The sequence below is a fragment of the Lagenorhynchus albirostris genome, chromosome 6, assembly GCF_949774975.1.
Source record: "Lagenorhynchus albirostris chromosome 6, mLagAlb1.1, whole genome shotgun sequence".
In the NCBI taxonomy this organism is placed as follows: Eukaryota; Metazoa; Chordata; class Mammalia; order Artiodactyla; family Delphinidae; genus Lagenorhynchus; species Lagenorhynchus albirostris.
This window is the reverse complement of record NC_083100.1, coordinates 3,498,951-3,517,281: the sequence shown is the minus strand read 5'-3', so window position 1 is coordinate 3,517,281 and position 18,331 is coordinate 3,498,951. Positions and strand designations below refer to the sequence as shown.

The 18,331-nt window shown below is 47.8% G+C and overlaps 1 protein-coding gene across 2 annotated transcripts in view; it reads right to left on the bottom strand.

Annotated features, from left to right (window-relative positions):
- Positions 1–18,331, bottom strand: part of COL6A3 (collagen type VI alpha 3 chain) — an 85,794-nt gene that overhangs the window by 12,965 nt on the left and 54,498 nt on the right. For both annotated transcript variants that reach the window (XM_060151766.1, XM_060151767.1), the window contains 17 exons: positions 18,229–18,291; positions 17,672–17,734; positions 16,284–16,346; positions 15,333–15,395; positions 13,849–13,899; positions 13,624–13,659; positions 13,081–13,143; positions 11,763–11,825; positions 10,466–10,498; positions 10,348–10,384; positions 10,233–10,244; positions 9,642–10,135; positions 7,928–8,024; positions 6,610–7,308; positions 5,313–5,415; positions 2,316–2,827; positions 672–950 (listed from right to left, as the gene is read on the bottom strand). In XM_060151766.1, coding sequence (XP_060007749.1) covers positions 672–950; positions 2,316–2,827; positions 5,313–5,415; positions 6,610–7,308; positions 7,928–8,024; positions 9,642–10,135; positions 10,233–10,244; positions 10,348–10,384; positions 10,466–10,498; positions 11,763–11,825; positions 13,081–13,143; positions 13,624–13,659; positions 13,849–13,899; positions 15,333–15,395; positions 16,284–16,346; positions 17,672–17,734; positions 18,229–18,291 — 2,731 coding nt within the window. The remainder of the gene's footprint in view (positions 1–671; positions 951–2,315; positions 2,828–5,312; positions 5,416–6,609; positions 7,309–7,927; positions 8,025–9,641; positions 10,136–10,232; positions 10,245–10,347; positions 10,385–10,465; positions 10,499–11,762; positions 11,826–13,080; positions 13,144–13,623; positions 13,660–13,848; positions 13,900–15,332; positions 15,396–16,283; positions 16,347–17,671; positions 17,735–18,228; positions 18,292–18,331) is intronic.

The following is an 18,331-nucleotide window of genomic DNA, read 5'->3' as shown; positions in this document are numbered from 1 at the left end:
TTGATATGAATAACTCTGGCCCAAGAGAAAAGAATGGGAGCCTCCCCTCCACGTCCCAGGAACAGCAGGGGGTCGAGAAGAGTCAGGGGTGGGGGTGAGGGTCCAGGAGAACTTGGGGAGGGGGCTAGGAAATCATGCAGGCCAGGACTCGGGGCAGCAAAGGAGCCACAGGGCCAACACAGCAGAGGGCAGAGCCTGAGCACGATGAGACCAGGGGAGGGAAGCGCTGGTGCCCTTTCGACTGTGCCTGTGGACATCCCGTGGCCCCTGGGATGAGACTCCCTAAGGAGCCATGACTCAGTGGTGTTTTCTGTTCACTGACCATGGAAACATGCTTCCGACACGGGACATGGTGGGCAGCCGAGACCCAGCCAGGTTCCATGGCCGTATTTCTTCCTCCCTGGGAAGGGGCTGCACTCAGGCCACACGAATCTGACTTCCTGCATCAAGTAGCCCAGGACCCCCAAGGCAGGACAACAGTTCACAACGAACCCATTTTCCATTTCGTTAAGTTATCAAGTTGGGTGCAACCGAAACACACAGGATTTTGCTTTAACCTTGTTGCTGTTTCAGAAAAAGGTCAGTGAATAAGCACTGTTCCCTTTAGGGCGCCGTTGGATATCCCACGCAGAGATAGGTACCAACCTTCCTTAAACCGACAGTGCACTTACTTGTACTGAAACTGCCTTGGTAGATGGCTCTGACCTGAGACCTTAGGTAACAGATCACTGTGACATGGTACGTCTGCCCAGGGAGCAGGCCCCCGATGACGTGGTCTGTGACCGTGAGGTTCTGCTTCAGAACCGGGGACTGATCGTGGGCCGAGGTGATGGTGAGGTTGTATAAATAAGGGCTGGGGGGCTCGGGCCTCTCCCAGTGGAGTTTGACGCTGTTCTCTGTGATTTCAGACGCGTGGACCTCTCGGGGTGCCTTAACTGCAAGATGGAGTGCTGAGAGCAGGAGACAGAAAATAAAACCCTAAATGACTGTAACACACAGGCCGGAGATGAACTCTAAAAGAGATATACCAGTACACGGTCGATCTGAAATTTAGGTGAGGCAGACAACTAGCTTCTCTTTCAAGCTCCAGAGAAATACTGATCTTGTAACCCACCAGCATATGTGAAACGTGAAATTTACAGTAATCAAAAATCTCATTGTTCATCGGCCAGGTACACGATTACCTTTTTTTTCCTGTTGAAAATCTCTCTTATTAAGGAAATACTTTGAAACTGTGTGGTTCGGGGTGCTTAATCTGAAGCGTTCAAGACAGAACGAGGCCCCTAATTTAAAATATATTAAATATACATCATGGAACTTTAGGGCATGACATGAAATTCTTTCAAGGAATCCCTGCTTCTCTCTCTTCATAAAATGAAGACAATCTCCATTTTCTCAGGAGCACATACATCCTGCCTTCACTTTTCCATACAGTTTGTGACTCTATAGGAACTTCCAGCATCTTCTTTGTGGGAAAAATAACATAACACAGTCTGAGTCCCATTAAGCCCACCAACCCCCAACCCCCGTATCTAATCCAGCCTGGAATGCATTCTTCCCGGGGGCAGTACCAGCGCGTAGTTCGGTCTGCGGGGACAGAACAATCGTCTGGGCTCTAACTTTTCAATTTGCTAAACGCAACGCCCCAATGTCGCCACAGCACGAGGCTTGGGCCTCTTCTCTATGGGTACGTGCTTCCCAGCGGGGACAAGGCTCCTGCAATTACAAAGCTCCGTCCAGACCTTCGGGAGTCATACTCTAAGGGAGGCGGGTCTGACTCCAGAACTATAGCACAGAAGCATAAGCTTCACCACTTACGAGCTGACAACAGGCTCGCTCGCTCTCTCTCTCTCACTCCCTCGACGGGGTCTAAAACCCTACGTCTACTTAGCACTCATCCCTTTAACTGAAGACAGTTGCATTTCCAGGAGAGGTGGGTGGTGGCCGCCCACTGACACCCCTGAGAGAAGGAGCCGCTCCCATGCTTGCCCCGATGGGGGTTTGGGGCTGGGGTGGGGAGTGGGAAAATGGGCAGCAGAGGCGGCGGAGGGGTGGGTATTTCACCTGCTCTTTGCTTGGAACTCACCAGCCTCACGGCGGGCGGGGGGCGGGGTGGGGAGAGAAAGATTACTTTCTAATATAGATAAAAAGGGATGTTTTGGAAATTCCATGCTCAAACCAGCACCTTTCAAAATACATCATCTAGATGTCAGATTGCAGATCAAGGACCGTGTCTGGATTGCTTTGTAGACAGGCTTCAAGGGACAAGCCCTGGACACAGTAAATGAGACATCCCAGGTAGGTGGCTTTCTTACCCATGGGCTTACCAGTGGCTGGCCTGGTGGCGGCCAGTTTGGCTGCCTGGGGCCTGGGGGCCTCGGGCTTTGCGGCCATGGGCTTGGCAGCAGCAGGGGGTCTGGCAGGGGCCGGCTTTGCTGCTGCGGGCCTCGCGGCCAGTGCGGGTCTGACTGTGGCTGTCTTCGAAACCTCCGGCTTGGTGGCCTCAGGCTTGCTGGCCACGGGCTTGGCAACTTCGGGCTTGGTGGCCTCAGGCTTGGTGGCCACAAGCTTGGTGGTCACAGGCTTGGCGACCTCGGGCTTGGTGGCCACTGGCTTGGCCAAGGGCTTGGCGGCCTCGGGCTTGGCGGCCTCAGGCTTGGTGGCCATGGGTCTCCCAGCCACGGATCTCTCGGCCACAGGTCTCGTGGAAGCTGGCTTTGAGGTCGGCAGGTTTACCACTGTTATTGGTTTGGTGGTGGTGGTCACTGGCTTTGCTGTGGTCACTGGTTTAGATGTAGGACTTGAAGTAACATTATTCGGAACATTTCTGTTAAAACATATTAAATATTATTTCAACTCATACATCTTTTCTCCTGCTATCTAAAATAGACAAAGACATAACTCCATGCGCTATACAAAATTTGCTATCTCACCAAAATGCATGCAGTAGCTTTTACGTATTACATATAGCATTGCATATACTAAATTCCTTCCTTTTAGGATCTGTGCCACAGAAAGACATTGAACAGCATATAAAAAATAGAATTATTAAAAATGAAGCCTCTATTGTACTATAAATACACCTGAAATCTTATTTTCAATTTATAAAAGCTGGAAGAGAGCAAAGAAACAGAAATAAATATTGTCATAATAATAATACTTTTTGTTCATAATAAATAGTAAAGATAAAATATTTAAATAATGCTCTAATCATAAAAATTGGCCAACTGAAACACATACAGCAAAAACTAAGATCAGTTAATAGCTACACTCGTTATAAGAAAGTAGCCGCTCAACAAGATGCTGTGTTAAATGAAGCTATCTACGAAATAGACAGACATAGAGAACACACTTGTGGTTGCCCCCGGCTGGGGGGGCTGGCTGGGGGAGGGATGGAGTGGGAGGTTGGGGGTTATCAGATGTAAGCTATCATATACAGGATGGATACATAACAAGGTCCTGCTGTATAGCACAGAGAACCATATTCAATAACCTGTGATAAACCATAATGGAAAAGAATATTAAAAAATGTATATATGTATAAGTGAATCACTTTACTGTACAGCAGAAATTAACACAACATTGTAAATTAACTATACTTCCATTAAAAAGTTTAAATAAAAAAATAAGCAAGATGCTGTGTTGAGCTGGAAAATGATCAAATCGGCATACGCTTTCATTCCTAGGGCGTGTTGTATATTTTTGTTTGTATTAATTTTTGTGTATGTGGTTGTTTTTCTCACAATTTCTTGATTTACTATGAATCCCTAAAGAAAACAGCAATATAACCATCAGACATGCTAGCGCAGACCCAATTTTGTTCATTACTTGCCCTGAGATGAACATTCATTATTTTATAGAAATGTCATGCTATATGGCATAGGCAGTATACTTTCAAGTTGCTGTCATAAAACTTCAGATACTAGGTTGCTGTGTTCATTCTGTTTTCCTAAAGATAAAGTTGAGCCAACCTGATGGAATGTTCCAGGGAAATTATACAGATAATACAAGGCTAGAAAAACAGAACCTGTGAACCTAGATCAAGCAGAATGAGCATCACAGCACCAGAGAAGGGTCACCGCTGCCTTGGGAATGATTTTCAACTTACTAGGCTGAAATGTGAAGCGTTCCCTCTGAGGACAAAGACAAAAGCTGAAGGAGTTAAGGGGTGTAGGGAGAAGCATGGGCGGTTGGAAGAGGTCACCCTGGGGCTCAGCCAAGCGTAAGGCAGGCAGTCACTTTACAAGGATAATTCGAATCTGCATCTCATCTGAATGCAACAGACAAAACCTCCCCTTCTCCCAAAGCATGATCCTCTGTGGCCTTCTCTTGAGGGACACAATTGCTGGTACAGTGCCTGACCTCACTTCCTGCCACCACGTCCCCCTTGCCCAGCCCTCTGTCACACAGCCACAGTGCCCTCCTCTCTACTCCTGGAGTTGGCACCAACGATGGCACTGGACGTAAGGCCATGGAGCATATGCCGGGTAGCCAGCATCACCATGGGCACTGCAGCCCCACCCACCTCCCATCCATCTCATCGGTCTTCCTAGGAGACCATGCATGTCCCCTCCCTTTGCTAACACCATCACCTGTGTCATTACACCATTAATCATTTTGAGAGACAGCGAGTCCATTTCTTGCTTAATGTATCCAATCTTTCTCTATGAAATCATTGCACACCAGTTATAGTAGACTGTTGGGACATATGGCCCACGTGGCCCACTTTCTCTGTACCCACACCCTTTGCAATGTGATGTGGCAGGTTCCCCCAACAAGCCCAGCTCCCCACTCTTGAATCTAGCGAGGCCAGCTTTGGTCACGCTTTGGCCAGTAGGATAGGGCACAGGTAACAGTGCACCAGCTCTAGCCTAGACCTCAGGAGGCCTTGCTTACCTCCACCTTCTCTCACGGAACCCTCCCAGTCTCCTTGTGCACAAACCCACGATTGCCACATGAGACCACCCTAGACCACCAGTCCACAGCTGACCAGCAGCTGACCACAAACATGAAAATGAGCTCTGTAGAGGCCAGAAGAACTGCCCAGCTGAGCCCAAGCAAAACCCACCAGCCCATAGAATCTCAAACTACATAAACAGTTGTTATTGTAAGCCACTAAGTTTCAGGTAATTTGTCACAGTAAAAGCTAATGGATACAACAGACTCTTCCCCTGAAGTGCTCCACGTGACATTTGGGAAGTCACGTTTTCTGGATCTCTACATCCTCACCCCATAAAGTTAGGCGTTGGCTGAAGGACCTCTGCATTCTCTCTAGCGCTCTAATTTCTAAGACAGTTATTACAATCACTTACATTTGTTTGTAACCAAACTGCACAAGATTCTTTGCCGGTTGGTCCCCTTGGAACCAATCACACTGTTTCCTGATATCTGGGGACAGGTAAAAAGCATCTTTACCTAGAGAAAAAGAGAGAAGGAAATATTTAAGGGCATGTGAACCACATGCAAATTAAAATCAATCTGCTAAGGAGTTAAATGGATCACGTATAGGTAGTTTGTGAATATTTGTTGAATTAATTCATTCTTCCAGACAATCTAAGTCCAGTGATTCGAAACATGAAGCATAATGGTGCTTGATCCATAAAACGTCTCAAGCCAGTATCTCCTATTTGGCAATATTTGGGTGATTAAGTTAAAGGTAACACTTCCTCAATGTGAGGGAAGACAGGAATAGAAGAAAAATCAAGTGCAGAATGTACCAAGTTCCAAGCTCTTGGACATCACATTATAATAGAATTACTTTGAACATTTTCTCAGTGCTGTTTAACAAAACTTCTGTTTTAATTTTCCGAAGACGGTAATAGTGGCTCCTGGGTGAACTTGCTGGCCTACCCTTGCTTCACATTTTTCCCCTAAAACTTTAGGGAGACAGGTCATACTTTATAAATCTCCCTCATTTGTTAGATGCTTTTCTGCGCCTGACTCCATCAAGGCAGTGATGAATGACACACCTCCTCCAGGATGTGCAGTCTACTGGGACCACATACCCATAAATGAATGACCAACGGGCCATGTGATAGATGCGGTAAGTACAACATCCTGATTAACAATGCCCGAGCCTTGGGAGTGGGGACCATCACAGTGAGCAGGGGGTCTGGAGATAATTTTTGAAGATGAATGCGGGTTTGTCGCTGAAGCAAGGGTGGAGATCATTTAGCGGAGGGAGAGCCATATCGGGTAAAGGCTCAGAGGTATCCAAGTGTATGGTTGGGGGCTAAGCCCAGATCAGTGCTGCTCCTTCTAGAAGCTTCCCTGATCCCCATCAGGGCACACTCAGTGTGACATAACAGCGTATCATGTCATGCCTAATGAATGTGCACTTGACCCCTTCACCCACCTAGACTATAAACTCCCAGGGACACAGTCCATGGATGGGAGGGGTCTAGTCAAGTCTGGTTGAATAAACGAGTGAACAAGGGCAGGATTCCCGTCTGTGTCAACTGCTAACCCCAGGTCCTAACAGTGTGTCTAGGATGTGGTAGGTGCCAGTATATACTTGTTGAATGAATGGACGGGTCAACATGGGCACACTAGCTATCATTCCCATGCCTGAGGCCCCATCCCTGGGGGCCAAGTGTGCGCAGGACTTACTGCTGATGAAGGATGGCAACAGCCTCCCGAAGCGCATCAGAGGCTCTTCATTGAGCTCAGTAGACTTGTCCATGAGTTTGAAGAAGACGTCGTTTGGTTCACTGGCGAAGCTGTACAGCTCCTTGACGTTCACCTTCCTACCAATGCCCAGGATCACGAAGAAGTAACCCTTGCATTTGGCCTGCAGGATGGCTCTCTGGGCCTCCTGCAGCTGCTGGTTCTGCACCTCGCCCGTCAGCATCAGGACCACGAGCTTCAGGTCCCGTGGGTTGGGTGCACTTTCAAAGATGTTCTCAATGGTATAGTCGATGGCGCTGCCCAAAGCCCTGGTCCCCTGGAGCTGTGCCATCCTGCTGCCGAGGAAGGCCAGGAGCTTCTCCTTGGAGCCGTAGTCAGTCAGGGAGAATTCCACCTTCACGGGCGGCATGCTGGCGTTGCCCACGGACTCATAGGGTGCATGCTGCATGACCGCCACTCTGGCGAAGTGCTGGGAGGCCTTGGGGTCCGGGCTCATGTCCAGCTGTTGGACCAGGTACTGTATGTACTTCCTCATCTCATTGAACTGGAACGGAGTGGTGGACTCGGAGCTATCTAAGATGAAAGCCATGTCGATATCCACGTCGCTGCCCGCTGCTCTGCGGTCCCTGAAGGAAGGCCTCCAGTTGCCAAATCCACAGGATGGGTCGATGTTGCAGATGTCTAGAAAGAAGCATGGCAGCCCGTTTATTCTGTGACTCTCCTGGCGAGATACTGCACATCAGTCTGCAGGGAGTCTGGGGTCATTAAAATTGTCACATAATGTAGAAACCTATGTATACCTTGCTGACAATATCATGGCCAGATTTCAGTTTTCATCACCTAGCACTTACTAGAGGAAACAAATCAAGCCGAAATCCTTGTTAACATACTGTGGCCTTGGCACAATGAAAGAAAAGGAAAGAAAAGAAAACTATCTTGCTTCCTTGCCACTCCTTGAAGAAATGTGTTCCAGAAACACATTACCAGATAATAAAACAAAACCAGATAATAAAATTCTGGACTCCAAGGTCAAAATATAAGCAGAGCCCACTTCCTCCTTTGTTACCTATGGAACTAATCATTCTCTTCACAGAGAGAGGCTCTGTTTGGGGGCAGTCGGCTTTAAGGATGGAAACTACTCACGCAGCATAGACACTGGTAAATACAAGACTATGTGAATCTTCATTTCACTTAAGCTCTTTGTACAGATGATGGTTATTCACTCAAATGTCCCTCTGTAGATAGTGTGTTTTGCAATTGCAGCCGGACAGATTTTTTTTCTCTTAGAGAAGCACCTTACCCAAGCAGACGTGACACGTCAGGACTTTCTCCAAGAAGTCCGTGAGGTCTCCACTAGCTGGTAGGACGAGGGCATGACCCACCGCTGTGTTATTGATCTGGTTGAAACAAAAGGAAATCCTTAGTAGGAGTACACGGGGTAAGTTACCATTTGAAAATGCAGCCGAAGAACACACATCAATTAAATAAACACAATTATTTAATAAACACATCAATTAAATAATTATTAAATAATTAAATTAAATAATTATTTAATAAACACATCAGTTAAATAAACCCCCCAATAGATCAATAGCTTCTCTTTCTTGGGAAGTGGGGTTAGGAAGGAAGGCACTGATTACGATAGGAAAACAGGTTTTCTCCCAATGAGATGAACCGGAGTTCAAATCCCACTCCTGCTGGACCTGAAGCACAATTATTTAACTTCTCTGGAATTCAGTTTCCTTAGCTGCAAAGTGGAGATAATGGTAAATTCCCACGAAGTTATTTGGAAGATTAAATTGGATAATGTATATAAAGTACCTGGTATAGCCTCTACCAAAGAGCAGGGACCTAAATGTCATTGTTATCTAGCAATAATACTAGCGACTAACAAATATTCAGTCCGTCCCTCTCCCATGGGCCCAGGTCTAGAAAGGGATTTAACAACAAAGCGGGTTATGAAATCACTTCCAGAAGACTCAGAACGTCCTGCCCATCACAGCCCCTGGCACATCATCATTAAATTGAATAAATGAATGAATATTTGACTTTTTGAACTTGCTGAAACTATGCTTTTTAGGAAACATGCGTGGTTCTGGATCACTCAGCCCTCACAAGGGGAGATGTATACATGATCCCCTAATAGGAACGTAAGGCTGGTAGCCCAAGCCAGAGCCGAAAGCCCAATACTATGTTCTCCAATTGGCCTGGAGTTCGGCAGAATAAACCCTAAGAGATGGTGCCAGTGACCCAACTGTCTCTTGCTGACATGGCAGTGATAAAACCGTAGGACATCCAGTTTGGAAAGGAAGACGCTAGGGACCATCTCATCCACCAGCCTCTGTTACAGGTGAGAAATCTGAGGCACAGAGAGCATAAGCGACAGGGCCATGTTACTTTTGGTGACTTAAAGCTAGAAGGTGGTTGGACCGGCACTAGAGCCAAGACCTCCTCACTCCTGGTCCCGCTGCGTCCCTTCCTACCCATCATCCACCCATCCTGGACTGCAAAGCCACAATCAGCACTGAGTAAATATTAATTGACTAATTAATCTTTATATATATATATATATATATATTAGTAGTATAACAATTATACAAGTCATTTAAGCAAAGAATAAGGAAACACTTAGCTGCTTCATAGGCTGAAGCTAATGCTTCCTCGTCCTATGCTTAAATAACTTGTTTCCTTGTTAGATGCCAGCCTGGCTGAGAAATATTTGAACAGGGATGCAGCTTGGGTGTTGGGCTGGCTGATGTCTGGAGAACCTCCCAAGGAGACTGTAGGCCTCCAGGGTCAGCCTGGGAGAGCCTCATCCAAGAAGCAAAGAGGGACCTAGTGGGAATAAGTCATGGGCATTTGGATGTCCATCTAGTGCCAGAGCCATCAGGATGTTCTGGAAGTCTCGCAAGTGAGACCAGCCTCATCTAGAAGCTAAGGGGTGCAAACCCATCAGGGAGGGTACAGTTGCACCCAAGCACCTTCTCAGAGCCAGAGATGCCCAGAGCACAGACCTGCAGGGCGTTGACCAGCTGCCGGTCCTCCTGGCTCGTGAGGAACAATGGTGTGATCCCAGCATCCGAGAGCTTGAGCACGGCCTCCCTGAGCTGTGGGGACTCCCTCGTGGGTTTATTGCTGAAGAAAACCGCCACCTTCCTCATCAGGAATCCATTCCGCACCCGCTTAAACGTGTTTCTGGCCACGAAGGACATGGCAGTTTCCAGACTCTGCTGCTTGGACGTCAGAGCCACCTGAAGGTTCTTGATCTTGTCCTGGAGAACGGACTTCTTCTTGGAGTCAGCAAAGCGGATCTCCGTGGTGACCTCATTGTTGTAGGTGACCACGGCCACGCGGGCGCCCCGCGGGCAGTTGCTCTCAGCGATGGTCAGGTCATCCACGATCTTCAGGACCACATCCCTCATCCGGCTGAATGCGTCCTGGGTGACTCCCTCAGAGGTGTCCAAGGCGAAGGCCAGCTCCGTCGGGAAGACAGGGCATTCCAGGGGCCCTGTGGGAAGGGGGAGGGTTTTCACAGACAAACTACTTCCTGGAAAAGGGATCTTCTGCTTTCCTTGGAAGGAAGTTCAATTACTGAAATGACTTACCGTAGCAGCAAGCTAGAAGAGAACAGAGAAGAGAGTGAAAGCCTGGCCCACCAGGTGCGAATTTCACACATAAGGATAAAAATGAGGCACAGACAGCAGAAAATCGTGTACTTACGACATTTATCTTTGATGCTCTGGACCAGGGCACATTGCTGGAAAAGGAAAGAAGATGTAAGAGAACAGACAGAGAAAGCTCACAGGGCAAGGGCTCGCGAGGCACACATGCAACTTACGTCCATCGAGTCGCCTCTGCTGCCTTTGTAACCCTGCAAAACAAGGACGGGGGCTGAGACCTCGCAGACGTGAGGGCTGTGGAGCTTCCCACCAAGGAACAGCCCGGGGCCCACAGACGCATGACAGAGAGAACAAGGTGGGCCCTGACTGACCTTGATCATTTACAGGCTCTCCCTATAAATTTGATTTAACTGCTCGAAGAGCAAAGGAGAGACTTTGAGGACAGAAGTGTTTCCCCTGTAAGATCAATAGCTCCATGCCCTGGAATCCAGGATACTCATTGCAAATCAACGTAAATCACACATTTGAACTTGAGTCTAAACGCTGCTTCTCCAGAGAGAAGAGCTGCCTTTCCCCTGCTGGCTTCCTACATCCTGTCAGAGGAGGGACACCCAGGAGTCACTTAGCTACCCTGAGGCTCCAGGTCTAAGCATCCCGGGATTCCACCCCAGGGATACATTCATGGCTGCCCTTGGCATCTCATCCCAATGTGTGGCCACCGAGGGTCAAGCTGTCACCTCATGGGCTAGCCAGCGTCTTTCCATCCGGTTGCCCCGCTCATCTGTCCCCCGCTGCAACTGGACTAACCATCTCCCGTTAAAGGCTCCTCTCCAGATTCAACACCTGACTCTACCATCTTCTCCTGGGTTCAACCAATCCAACCCTCTAACCTTTCTTTCTAAGGATGATTTTTCCACTTCCTGAGTTATCTTTTCCATTCTTCTGTGAACCTCATCAATTTCAATGTCAGGAGACAGTACAGGAAGAAATTCAAGCAAGGAAAAAAAGACATTCATGATGAAGGATATGGAAGGGTTGGAGAAAGGTGCCCTCCTGGCTCTAGGTCACTAGTGGGGTTTCAACCACAAATCAGTAGCTCCCTTGGGGATTTTATAGACCAAAGGGAATCTTCCCCAAACCGAGGTCTATACTATACTCCTTCCACAAGATGCAATCAAAAGGTATTCAAATGTGTTCTCTTTAGTTTGTCCTCAGCACAAACCTCAAGCAAACCTACACCAGGAAATTGTAAAGGCAAATTACGATACACCCTAGATTATAGAGTTCCATGTGAAACTTGCTTTAAAATTTTCTTGGTACACTAAAGCTCAAAGGCTCTTTTCTCCACTGTGGTATCAGAAGGGAAGTGGTTAAAAAACAAACAAAGAAACCACAACAACAAAAATGCAGACAGCTCTTTTGTGAGGAAAAGAGATAGTGGAAAGTTTTCAAGGAGGACCATGTGTAAGGCACCCAGCCCTCGGGCAGCCTGATTGGAAATGGGTAGGTACTCACAGCTGGTCCTGCGTAACCAGGGTCTCCCTTCTGTCCAGCTATCCCTGGAGGTCCTGAATTTCCCTAGAAGCAGAACAAACATTGCTCAATTGTGGCAGAAGATGGAGACTTCTCAGCTTCTGCAGTTGGAAGGGGTGGTGGAGATGATCTTGTCTAATATCCCCCATCACCACAAGGAATCTCTCACTTTAAGAGACGTTAAGTGTCTCCAAAATTCAGGTACAGGGACAAGTGGCCCTGACAAAACTGATGTGCATCTCCCACAACTCTGTTCTCTGGCAGGTCAAGGTGAGATAGATGCTTGCCTGAGAGCCTTTAATAAGACCACTATGGACGCATAAGAAAGCAGTAACTGACAATTAATTAGCTCACTTTTCGATGTAGATAACCAATCCAATGTTTTAAAACTCTACCGTGAGTAAGAAATGATCTAGTTTGAATGTCCTCACTGAGAAAATTAACAGGATAATGACAATGAATTTCACTATATTTTAAGCTAAACATAACTGTTAGAAGCCTTTACCCGATTCTAGGCCACAAGTTGCTAATTCAAGACTCAGGGCAATCTTAAAAGGATGAGTGAACATCCACTACGGAGAATAATCCAGAATGAAAAGTAGCTTAAGAAAGAGGAGTCTGGGCTTTCCCTGGTGGCGCAGTGGTTGGGAGTCCGCCTGCCAATGCAGGGGACACGGGTTCGTGCCCCGGTCTGGGAAGATCCCACATGCTGCAGAGCGGCTGGGCCCATGAGCCATGGCCACTGAGCCTGAGCGTCCGGAGCCTGTGCTCCACAACGGGAGAGGCCTGCATACCGCAAAAAAAAAAAAAAAAAAAAAAAAAGAAAGAAAAAGAAAGAGGAGTCTTTTCATGGTGGGGAGGCGAGAGAATACACGGTCTCAGCCTGGCTCGTCCCTGAACTTGGAACCCTAGTAAGCACTTCGTGCAGCTCATGAGATCCTGTCTCCGCACCATCTGGCGGGCATGACCAAATAATGTGTGCGCAGACTTCTGATGTCATTCATTGTGAGACTTGAGTCCCCCGGCACCATGCGCGGAGTGGACCATGGGCTAGTGACCTTTGAGACGTATGAGACGAGGGGGCCCTCCAGACCTCCCTCTAAAGGGAGCATGACCAAAGGAAGACAGCACAGACACAACCGCAGGGTGTCCTGAGTACATCCCGTCTAAGGCTAGGATTCCTCTACTCCTACCCCATACTATCTCTGGCCAGGTTGCAAGTGAAAAAGGGTAACTTTCAAAGAAGCAACGGAGTCTTCAGTGCTCACACCTGCTACCAGGAAGGTGCAGGCAAACTTACCCTTCGGCCTCTGATGCCTTTGGGTCCCAGGGCTCCGTCTGTCCCCGGCTCACCAGGGTTGCCCTGGGAAGAGAGCCAGGAAGCAGCACATTAAGCTCTGAGAGGCAGGTCTAGCTGAGGGTGCCTAGGGGCCTCAGGACCACACTTCCCAGAGTGGCCAAATGGCTAATTTTGATGGATTTTTCACCAAGTTACCGGCGCAGCTGTGGCATTTGCAGACTCAGTCTAAGCTTACTGAACTTGGACTTAGAAGTTACATTAATGATAACATCATACAGATTATACTAGAATCTTAAGGTTTATAAAGTATGTTATTGCAGTGCCACTTCATTTAATCCTCACGAGCACCATGACAAGGGCATATTGTCATCTCCATGTGACTGATGAGGGAGTGTCTTGGAGAGGGTGGGCCTTTCCCAAGGTCACTTGATTAGTAAGTGTCTGACTGAAGACTAGACCCAAGCTATGGTGACCTTCAGTCCATGGTCACATCAGACTCATCCTAAAACAATGATGCTGTTTACCCACTAGGGGAATATTTACCTTTGGTCCTGGGTATCCGGGAAATCCTCTTTCTCCCTATAAAAAATAAACGACTCAATATTTGATCCCAACTTAAAATCATCTAACAAATTATTCTCGAGCAGAAAAAATATATCCGTAGCATCGCCAAGAGAAAAAATTCGCTACATTACAATTCAATTTTGAGAGATAATTCTTTAAAAATACAGCATGTCAGAAGTTCAAGAATCCTCGGCAGACACATACTTTTTTGCCTCTGCGTCCTTCACTGCCAACTCCATCTCGTCCGTCATCTCCCTAAGAGTGGAAAGACAGCGTTACTGCAGGTGCCCCTGTCAGGCACACCATGACCTTCTTTTTCTAAAGCCCTGAGCAGTGGGTCTTTGTGTCCCTGGAATGTTCCCAGATCAAGGTACAGCTCAAGGAAGAGGTCCTAGTCTTATCCTACCCTCCAGTGCAAATAAGACCGTGTCTATACTAAAGAACTACTACAAGCTATTGGTAAAGATGCTGTTTGGGTGTAGAATGAAAGACGCATGGAACCAGGGAATCTTAGAGTTGATAGGACTCTTTGATCTATGCATATATGAGTCTTTGATTCTACTTCAAAGCAAGAACGCAAGACTCAGTCTCGCGCCCTCCTGAGTCTTCTGTGCTCAGCCCTTGCTCCCCTCTCCCCGGTGCACCTTCCCTTCCTTCCAGGTCATGCCTCTAGACTGCCTTCCTTCCCCAAACCCACTTCCCTGTACTCGGAGATCTGCCCCTATCACTCTCTCCTGGGGGGCTTTCCAAACTGGACACTGTTGATCATTTCAAAAGAATTTGCATGAAATATACATTAATATCTCTAAAACGTGCACAGAACATGCTCCTTAGTTAATTTACAGTTTTAAACAGCTAAAGAACTGTTGGCCCAAATTTATAGAAACAGAATCAGGAAGAGATTTCATTCAATGGTTTGAGTAGATTTTAAAGTCTGTTTTTTTTTTCCCCTCCGCTTCTGAGACAGTAATAGCCATGGATTTTTAAATTTCAGTTAGCTGTAGGGAAATTACAAACACAAGAAAAGTATTTTCAAGCTTTGGGGTTGTGAATCAGATCAACCTGGTCCACTTAATGTAGTTTTTAGGTGTAATGACTCATTTTACAGAAAAATTCCCAATGTACTGGAGATTTCTTTTTCCCGGATAGAAACGTATGTTACAACGTTATTGCAAGACAGCAGTTAGGGTGTTTTTAAATAACTTTTTAAAATGAATTCTCAAAGTTAGAATTTCCATTGCTGGGATGTCTCATTCAAAACAAACCGTTTCAACCTGAATTGAGATCTTATCAAAGCCCATTCCACTTTAAACCAAGGACGTTTATTTCTTTGCAGAAAAGCCCCATCTAGTTGAGCTCCAAAAGCATTTGCAAGACCTGAAATGAAGGTGGTTCAAGGGTCAGTAAACCACCACATTCACTTCTCAGAAAGAAATCAAGAAAAAATGTCTCTATTCACTCCTTCTCCAGTGAAATAAAAATTAGTTTGAAACTTATAAGCAGCAGGTCTCACTATTTTCAATCACATCCCCAGTAATATAAGAAGCAGCTACCAAGCTGTCTCTTTGTGGAACCAACCCAAGTTGCAATGACAAAGCCCAGCCCAGCACAAGGCCACATCCCCCTGCTTCCTGAGCACCTCAGCGGAGTCAGCGGCAGCCTGGGCCCCGTGCCCGTGTTGATCTTACCGTCTCCCCACGAGGACCCCGGTTCCCGATGCTTCCTTTAGGTCCTGGATCTCCGGGCTCGCCCTAGACATAAGAAACAGGGCTGAGACACCTGTGGGTCTGGGACGATTTAAAATGTGATTCCAAGCCCTGCACTTGTTCTGGGTGACATCATCGGTAGGGCTGCCACAAGCTGCTAACTTCACCTTTTAGATTTTGATGTTAATGATTTTTTAAACTGCAACGTCCACGTGTGGACTCCTGGAAGAGAATCCAGGAAGGCTTCTGTTTGTTCTTTTCATCATCATGGCACGGGGATGTGCCAACGGGGAGGAGAGAGAGAGACGGGATAGAGGAAGGCATGGAGTCAGCAGTGAAAGCCAGTGGCCCCACGAGGGGCGGAGAGGCAAGGCTGGAGTCACATGAACACACTGCTTTCCCCAAGAAAATGCTGCCTCTCAGACTGGTTATGCTGAATAGTCGTTCTCAAGGCTCACAGAAAGGCAGCCTGCATATAGCAAGCTGCTGTTATCCAGAGCAGCCGGGCTCTGGGACCCTTGGATTAGCTGCACGTGGCCAGCGGGGCTGCTATGCACAGCATCAATATCTGGAGAATATTCAGTGCAATACGGAAGTGGTCCTAGTGCCGCTGGTGTGCTCCAAGGGCCCTGGGGATGCTGAGCTGTCCTCACAAGCCTGTGCTCGAAAAGATAGGGCAGTTCAGCAGCGGCTGGCAGTTCTGGTTATGAGAACGCAGGCCGACCCACTGCACACAGCCCATGGGTGCCCTCAAGGCGGGGACAGTGATCCCACTGGCGCAGCCACTGTCAACAGGGGAGGGCTGGTGGAAAAGACCAGAGGGGAGGAGAAGGGATATGCAAGCCAAGCAGCTGGACAGACTGACAAACGAGGGAGCGGTGACATGGTGTCTGGCCAGGCCCAGGCCTGGGGAAACACGAGCTCCAGACAAACCTTTCTTCCCAGGGGCCCGGTTCTGCCACGTTCTCCAGGAACACCTGAGGTCCCCCCGCTTCCCTGGAGCATGAGGAGAGGAGAGAGTCAGTGAAACATTCACCCTCGGAGCCAAAGCGGTGGAAGCCCGCCTCCCGCAAGCCCCACCCCACCCCCTGCTGCTCCTGTGTGGAGGTCAGATCCTGCAGCTCTCTGCCACTCTCAGCCCTGGAGACCCCAGTGCAAACGTGCATGGAGATGGCTTGTGCAAACCTAAAATGTGAGCGTGACCAGTTTTCACAGGTGTGCACATGTCTCAGTAATTAACGTTCACCTCCTAAGTTACCGACTAGGGGACAAACACCCGGATTTATACGGCTTTACCTCCTCTCCCTTTCCACACCTCCACAACGAGCACCTGACTTTACAGGTTTGGAAACCTATACACACGTTCTCATCGAGTGAATGAATAAATCAACAAAGGAACATAGCTCTTCAAAAGCAGTGCAGCCTGCAGAGCCCAGAAATGACCCAGACAGATGCGGCAGATCCAGGTGGTGGCAGCTGTTTGTACTGTTAACTATTTGAAGAGCTTCAACTCACCCCTGCACCACCTTAAAGTCGTGACTAATCAGAGCGTAAATAAATATTTAAAACAAAATAGGTATTTATCAGATTTCAAACTTGGGAAGGACTTTCCAAGCAAATAGGGGCTCTCACAAAGTTCCTACTTCCCCTGTAAAGCATTTTTGCGTGTCTATGTCGCCCCAGGCCAGTTCATTGCCAGTTTATTAGTCATTTACTAATTTCTGTAACAAATTATAAGATGGCTCCCTGTTCCTAGTAGACCCAAGGGACACCAGAGCGTGGGCACCTGGTCCTAGCTCAGCTACACCATGTTTCTGCTCATCATGGATAACAGCCAAGATAGATGTTGATGTTTGCATTGACAGCAAGTTTAAGGGACATCTTCCATGTCGAACTTGAGGATGGGGAGCTCCTTACACAAATACCAAACTGCAGGGGCAATTTCCAGGGGCCAAATATGAAATAACACAGAGTAATCTGAGAATTTGGGTCGATTCATCTGATTTTCTGCAGATCCACCCTAAGACTTCTGCAAGGAGGCCCCTCCTTCCTTTGCTCACCTCCCAGGTGGCCTATGTTTGGAAGGGGCAGCACTGGGACTTAGCCCCCGGAGCATCAAGAAAAACGCCCTCTAACTTCCTCAGGGTGAACGAGCCAGTTGCTCCGAGGACTGAGGTTGGCCCCAGGTCTGTGCTGCCAAAGAGCGGGGCTGAGGGGCCTGTCTCCTGTTCCTCCCTTCGCGAAACATGGAACTCTCACCCTGCTGGGGCAACATGCTACCCGTTTAGCTAAAGAGAGGGGTGGGATCAAGACAGACTTACCCGAGGTCCGAGAATGCCTTGTTCACCGATCAGGCCTGGAGGACCGATGGGACCAGGAGGACCCTGAAAAAGTAAAATGCCAATGGAAGTGCCGTGTGGAGGTGACACACCGTGACTGCCATAGTGTCTACACAACAGAATATCATTCCACCATGGAAAGGAACCAAACACTGACACCGGCTACAGCATAGATAAACCTCAAAAACCTGGTGCTGAGCGAGAAAGCCAGACACAAAACCTATTACATGATTCCATTCATATGAAAGGCCCAGAATATGCAAATCCACAAAGACTGAAAGGAAGTTAGTTGGTTCTCAGGAGCTGGGGGAGGGGCATGACTGCCTAATGGGTACAGGGTCTCCATTGGGGGACGATGAAAATGTTTCGAAACTAGATAGAGATGATAGTCTTGCAACATTGGGAATGTGCTAAACGCCACCTTAAAAGATGAATTTTGTGCTCAATTTTGTAAAAGCAATGGTCACCTCAATTTTTTAAAAATGGTAGGGCATCTGGGAACATGTCACAAGGCACGCAACCACACCGGGGGTACTGACCTGTGCACCTCTGGTCCCCTGCTCTCCCACAGAGCCCTGCTGGCCGGGACCGCCCTTGTTGCCCTTTGAAACAAGAGAAGATGGAGGGAAGGGTCAGCCCTCT